Source organism: Borostomias antarcticus (genome assembly GCF_949987555.1).
Source record: "Borostomias antarcticus genome assembly, chromosome: 9".
Taxonomy (NCBI): Eukaryota; Metazoa; Chordata; class Actinopteri; order Stomiiformes; family Stomiidae; genus Borostomias; species Borostomias antarcticus.
The window spans coordinates 3,651,705-3,658,344 of record NC_140242.1 but is presented as its reverse complement, the minus strand read 5'-3'; the positions used below and the strand labels follow the sequence as shown (position 1 = coordinate 3,658,344).

The window sequence follows — 6,640 nt, the reverse complement described above, 5'->3', positions numbered from 1 at the left end:
TGTTTTTGAGGTAGTGTTTCTGAGGTAGTGTTTCTGAAGTAGTGTTTCTGAGGTAGTGTTTCTGAGGTAGGGATTCTGAGGTAGTGTTTCTGAGGTAGTGTTTCTGAGTTAGTGTTTCTGAGGTAGTGTTTCTGAGGTAGTGATTCTGAGGTAGTGTTTCTGAGGTAGCGTTTCTGAGGTAGTGTTTCTGAGGTAGTGTTTCTCTTAGGTGGTGTTTCTGAGGTAGTGTTTTTGAGGTAGTGTTTCTGAGGTAGTGTTTCTGAAGTAGTGTTTCTGAGGTAGTGTTTCTGAAGTAGTGTTTCTGAGGTAGTGTTTCTGAGGTGGTGTTTCTGAGGTAGTGTTTCTCTGAGGTAGTGTTTCTGAGGTAGTGTTTCTGAGGTAGTGTTTCTGAGGTAGTGTTTCTGAGGTAGTGTTTCTGAGATAGTGTTTCTGAGGTAGTGTTTCTCTTAGGTAGTGTTTCTGAGGTAGTGTTTCTGAGGTAGTGTTTCTCTTAGGTAGTGTTTCTGAGGTAGTGATTCTGAGGTAGTGTTTCTGAGGTAGTGTTTCTGAGGTAGTGTTTCTGAGGTAGTGTTTCTCTTAGGTAGTGTTTCTGAGATAGTGTTTCTGAGGTAGCGTTTCTGAGGTAGTGTTTCTGAGATAGTGTTTCTGAGGTAGCGTTTCTGAAGTAGTGTTTCTGAGGAAGTGTTTCTCTCAGGTAGTGTTTCTGAGGTAGTGTTTCTGAGGTAGTGTTTCTGAGGTAGTGTTTCTGAGGTAGTGTTTCTGAGGTAGTGATTCTGAGGTAGTGTTTCTGAGGTAGTGTTTCTGAGGTAGTGTTTCTGAGGTAGTGTTTCTCTTAGGTGGTGTATCTGAGGTAGTGTTTCTGAGGTAGTGTTTCTCTTAGGTAGTGTTTCTGAGGTAGTGTTTCTCTTAGGTAGTGTTTCTGAGGTAGTGTTTCTGAGGTAGTGTTTCTGAGGTAGTGTTTCTGAGGTAGTGTTTCTGAGGTAGTGTTTCTCTCAGGTAGTGTTTCTGAGGCAGTGTCTCTCTGAAGTAGTATTTCTGAGGTAGTGCAGCAGCAGTCTGGAACCTTCCATGACTCAGCGCTTTAAAACCAATAGCCAGACCTCACTTAAGATTGCAAGGTATTTTGTTTTTGCTGGACCCAGGACTGTGTGTATGTGTATTGTGTGTGTGTGTGTGTATGTGTGTGTGAGTATGTGTGTGAGTGTGTGTGTGTGTGTGTGTCTGGTGAAGTGCAGCAATCTCAGACTGTTTTTTAAGAGGTGATGACGCCTACAGTTTCACCCACGTTTTGATGATATCACTTCCTGCCACTCACCATAGGGGTTCTGTTCTCATGGCAACACGCTTTGTCCTGGTTCCCATGGTCTGGAATGTTCCAGCCCCCCCGGGCTGGGCCAATGGGCGGACGTCAGAGAGGGTCTGAGGGACGAGAAAGGCTTCCAAAGACCACAATGTTTATACCTCCATCCCCGTTCTCTATCCCTCTAACCCTAACCCTAACTTTAACCCTTCACTCTAGTCTAGTCCCACTGTCACTTTCTCTGGGCAGAGCAGAATGTAGTTCAATGGGTCAGAGCAGAGTGCGTCTTACTTCCCTTAGACATGGGGGAGTGACTCCATCTAGCGGCAGGAGGAGGGAACTACAGCCTGCTGCATTACAGAACTTATACTGTACCGCCAGCTGTACTGTTCTCAGTACTCTTCCCACACCAGCGGTAGGATCAGTTCATTCCCTTTCATATCAGGACGTAGGTAGGGTCAGTTAATTCCCTTTCATATCAGGACGTAGGTAGGATCAGTTCATTCCCTTTCATATCAGGACGTAGGTAGGGTCAGTTCATTCCCTTTCATATCAGGACGTAGGTAGGATCAGTTCATTCCCTTTCATATCAGGACGTAGGTTTAATTCAAAATGCAAAAGTTCTGAAAATGTTTGATGCAAAAAAAGCTTCTTAATGTCTATCCTGCTGCCAAATGATTTGAAATGATTTGTAGAGATTCCTCTCATTCTATATTAATCTGGTTTAAATGATAAAACACTTCCTGAGATAGATAGATAGATAGATAGATAGATAGATAGATAGATAGATAGATAGATAGATAGATAGATAGATAGATAGATAGATAGATAGATAGATAGATAGATAGATAGATTATTAAGAATCAGAGAACCAGAATGAGAGAATCAGAGTCAGTTTATTGCCATGGTAGTTTACATATACTAGGATTTGTTTAGGTCGATGCTGCATACACTGATGAAGACAACATTAGACAGGGTACAGGACAGGACAGTGCAAAGAGAGGACAGTGCAGCCACTTGTAGCCACTTCACTCTGTAATATGATTGCTCTAATTTCTGTCTGTCTGTCTGTCTGTCTGTCTGTCTGTCTGTCTGTCTGTCTGTCTGTCTGTCTGTCTGTCTGTCTGTCTGTCTCTCTCTCTCTCTCTCTGTGACCTGTAGGGTGAGCGGGGGTTCCCTGGTCTCCAAGGCAACATGGGGTTTCCCGGGATGCAGGGTAACGAGGGCCCCCCCGGGGCGATGGGCCCCAAGGTGAGTGACTGGGTTGGACCACTATCAGAAAGCTGCACCTTCTCATCGCTTTCACATATCAGTCCTTTGTCATCTTGTCATCTGTCATTTTGTGTTGACTTGGCAGAGATAGAGTGTAATATTCATAGGTATGTTTTAATTAGTGTTTATAATCTGATGAAAATACGAATAATTATGTTATCATTACATTAGTATGAGCGCATTATATATACATAGAGAGCAAGCAGATCATTCCACGGAAGCTGCCATGTTGCACCATGTCATTATATTCAGTTGGTTGCAATTTGCCACCTCATCACTAGAGGGCGCCAGAAATCACACATTGCACTTTTAACACGGTCTTCCTGTCCTGTGCCTTTTTCCTGTTTCCAGGGAGAGTTGGGTGCTTCTGGAACTCATGGGCTGAAAGGAACACGTGTGAGTAGAGCAACATTATTTCAATATGGATCAACCTCATCAAGAATAACTTCCATGCCTGTTTCAATATGGATCAACCTCATTAAGAATAACTTCCATGCCTGTTTCAATATGGATCAACCTCATTAAGAATAACTTCCATGCCTGTTTCAATATGGATCAACCTCATTAAGAATAACTTCCATGCCTGTTTCAATATGGATCAACCTCATTAAGAATAACTTCTATACTGTGTACGTAACTCCGGGCATGGCATTGATGGTGTGTTGTTGTCATGGTGATGATGGTGCATTGTCATGTCTTGCAGGGTCCTTCTGGCCTGCCTGGTTTCCCAGGAAACCCCGGGCTTCCGGTATGTTCTGGCATCTCTCCTCATCAGACACACTGACACAGAGCGCCTGTCATTACTCACTAAGTATGGCAATGGCTTACGTGTGTGCCTGTGTGTGTGTGTGTGTGTGTGTGTGTGTGTGTGTGTGTGTGTGCACGCGCACATGCGTGTTCTCCTTAGGGTATTCCTGGACAAGATGGCCCCCCAGGATCGTCAGGCATCCCGGGGTGCAATGGGACCAAGGTTTGTAATGTCATGTGTTGCTTTGTGTGTGGCTTGTAGACATGTCAGGTCCTTCTAAGTCTGACTGTGTGTGTGTGTGTGTGTGTGTGTGTGTCTGTGTGTGTGTGTGTGTGTGTGTGTGTCTGTGTGTGTGTGTGTGTGTGTGTGTGTCTTCCAGGGCGATCAAGGAACTGATGGGATTCCCGGTTTACATGGCCTGCAGGGCCCACCTGTAAGCAGTCACATGACCACTTCCACACTCCACAGTCACATGACCACCTTCACACTCCACAGTCACATGACCACCTTCACAGTCACATGACCACCTCCACACTCCACAGTCACATGAGCACCTCCACACTCCACAGTCACATGACCACCTCCACGGTCACATGACCACCTCCACACTGACTCAGTCCTCTCTCTCTCCATAGGGCATCCCTGGACTCATAGGAATGAAGGTGAGAGAATGACACAGACAGTTTGAGGATTGTCTCTCGCATGGTGGCACCTTGCTCTGTAGTAAAGTCTCTGTTCTCTCCCTCTTTCTCTCTCTCCCCCTCTCTCTCTCTCTCTCTCTCTCTCTCTCCCTCTCTCTCTCTCTCTCCCTCTCTCTCTCTCTCTCTCTCTCTCTCTCAGGGAGACGCTGGTGGTGTTATTGGAGTCATCCCACTGAGAGGAGACAAAGGATTTCCTGGAACACCTGGACAACCAGTATGTGTGTGTGTGTGTGTGTGTGTGTGTGTGTGTGTGTGTGTGTGTGTGGAGTCATTATGTAGTATCATTTTGAGTATGTATCTACAGTATGTGTGTGTGTTCTTCTGGGTGTGCACCATTTAAAATCCCTGAACCATTGCTTTCCCGCAGGGACCCAGCGGCCCCCAAGGGCCAGTCGGCCCCCAAGGACCCTGGGGATCAGAGGGACCCAGAGTGAGTCTACAGGACTGTAGACTAGACACATCAACACAAGACTGTAGACTAGACACATCAACACAAGACTGTAGACTAGACACATCAACACAGGACTGTAGACTAGACTAGACACATCAACACAGGACTGTAGACTAGACACATTAACACAGGACTGTAGACTAGACACATCAACACAGGACTGTAGACTAGACACATTAACACAGGACTGTAGACTAGACACATCAACACAGGACTGTAGACTAGACACATTAACACAGGACTGTAGACTAGACCCATCAACACAGGACTGTAGACTAGACTAGACACATCAACACAGGACTGTAGACTAGACACATCAACACAGGACTGTAGACTAGACACATCAACACAGGACTGTAGACTAGACACATTAACACAGGACTGTAGACTAGACTAGACTTCATTAACACAGGACTGTAGACTAGACTAGACACATCAACACAGGACTGTAGACTAGACACATTAACACAGGACTGTAGACTAGACTAGACTTCATTAACACAGGACTGTAGACTAGACACATTAACACAGGACTGTAGACTGGACACATTAACACAGGACTGTAGACTAGACACATTAACACAGGACTGTAGACTAGACACATTAACACAGGACCGTAGACTAGACACATTAACACAGGACTGTAGACTAGACACATTAACACAGGACTGTAGACTAGACTAGACACATTAACACAGGACTGTAGACTAGACTAGACACATTAACACAGGACCGTAAACTAGACACATTAACACAGGACTGTAGACTAGACTAGACACATTAACACAGGACTGTAGACTAGACACATCAACACAGGACTGTAGACTAGACACATCAACACAGGACTGTAGACTAGACACATTAACACAGGACTGTAGACTAGACTAGACACATTAACACAGGACTGTAGACTAGACTAGACACATTAACACAGGACTGTAGACTAGACACATTAACACAGGACTGTAGACTAGACACATCAACACAGGACTGTAGACTAGACACATTAACACAGGACTGTAGACTAGACACATTAACACAGGACTGTAGACTAGACTAGACACATTAACACAGGACTGTAGACTAGACTAGACACATTAACACAGGACTGTAGACTAGACACATCAACACAGGACTGTAGGCTAGACACATTAACACAGGACTGTAGACTAGACACATTAACACAGGACTGTAGACTAGACACATCAACACAGGACTGTAGACTAGACACATTAACACAGGACTGTAGACTAGACTAGACACATTAACACAGGACTGTAGACTAGACACATTAACACAAGACTGTAGACTAGACACATTAACACAGGACTGTAGACTAGACACATTAACACAGGACTGTAGACTAGACACATTAACACAGGACTGTAGACTAGACACATTAACACAAGACTGTAGACTAGACACATTAACACAGGACTGTAGACTAGACACATTAACACAAGACTGTAGACTAGACACATTAACACAGGACTGTAGACTAGACACATCAACACAGGACTGTAGACTAGACACATTAACACAGGACTGTAGACTAGACACATTAACACAAGACTGTAGACTAGACACATTAACACAGGACTGTAGACTAGACACATTAACACAGGACTGTAGACTAGACACATTAACACAGGACTGTAGACTAGACACATTAACACAAGACTGTAGACTAGACACATTAACACAGGACTGTAGACTAGACACATTAACACAGGACTGTAGACTAGACACATTAACACAGGACTGTAGACTAGACACATTAACACAGGACTGTAGACTAGACACATTAACACAGGACTGTAGACTAGACACATCAACACAGGACTGTAGACTAGACACATCAACACAGGACTAGACTTTAGTAGACTGTAGACCTAAACACACCAACAGAGGACTAGACTGCAGACTAGAGTATAGAGTAGCCTCAGCCCACAGGCCAGACTGAGACCCATCAGCAGTCTGCATGACTCTGTGGTGCAGATGACCTAACAGAGAGAAAGTCTGTGTATCTCTACTTTAGCCAGATCAATAGTTTGATTAAGAGTAAACCGTAAAGAGTTGAGAAATGAACAGTTAGACCATGCTTAGCCTGTGTGCCGTAGTCAAGTCAAGTCAAGTCAAGTCAAGTCAAGTCAAGTCAAGTCAAGTCA

The 6,640-nt window shown here is 44.4% G+C and overlaps 1 protein-coding gene across 1 annotated transcript in view; it reads left to right on the top strand.

Annotated features, from left to right (window-relative positions):
- The window catches only part of col4a1 (collagen, type IV, alpha 1), a gene marked incomplete at its 5' end in the record, with an annotated part of 53,278 nt that overhangs the window by 14,682 nt on the left and 31,956 nt on the right, over positions 1–6,640 (top strand). The window contains 8 exons of the mRNA XM_084443539.1: positions 2,462–2,551; positions 2,924–2,968; positions 3,276–3,320; positions 3,480–3,542; positions 3,700–3,834; positions 3,956–3,982; positions 4,161–4,235; positions 4,389–4,451. Of these exons, the coding sequence (XP_084299665.1) occupies positions 2,462–2,551; positions 2,924–2,968; positions 3,276–3,320; positions 3,480–3,542; positions 3,700–3,834; positions 3,956–3,982; positions 4,161–4,235; positions 4,389–4,451 (543 nt within the window). The remainder of the gene's footprint in view (positions 1–2,461; positions 2,552–2,923; positions 2,969–3,275; positions 3,321–3,479; positions 3,543–3,699; positions 3,835–3,955; positions 3,983–4,160; positions 4,236–4,388; positions 4,452–6,640) is intronic.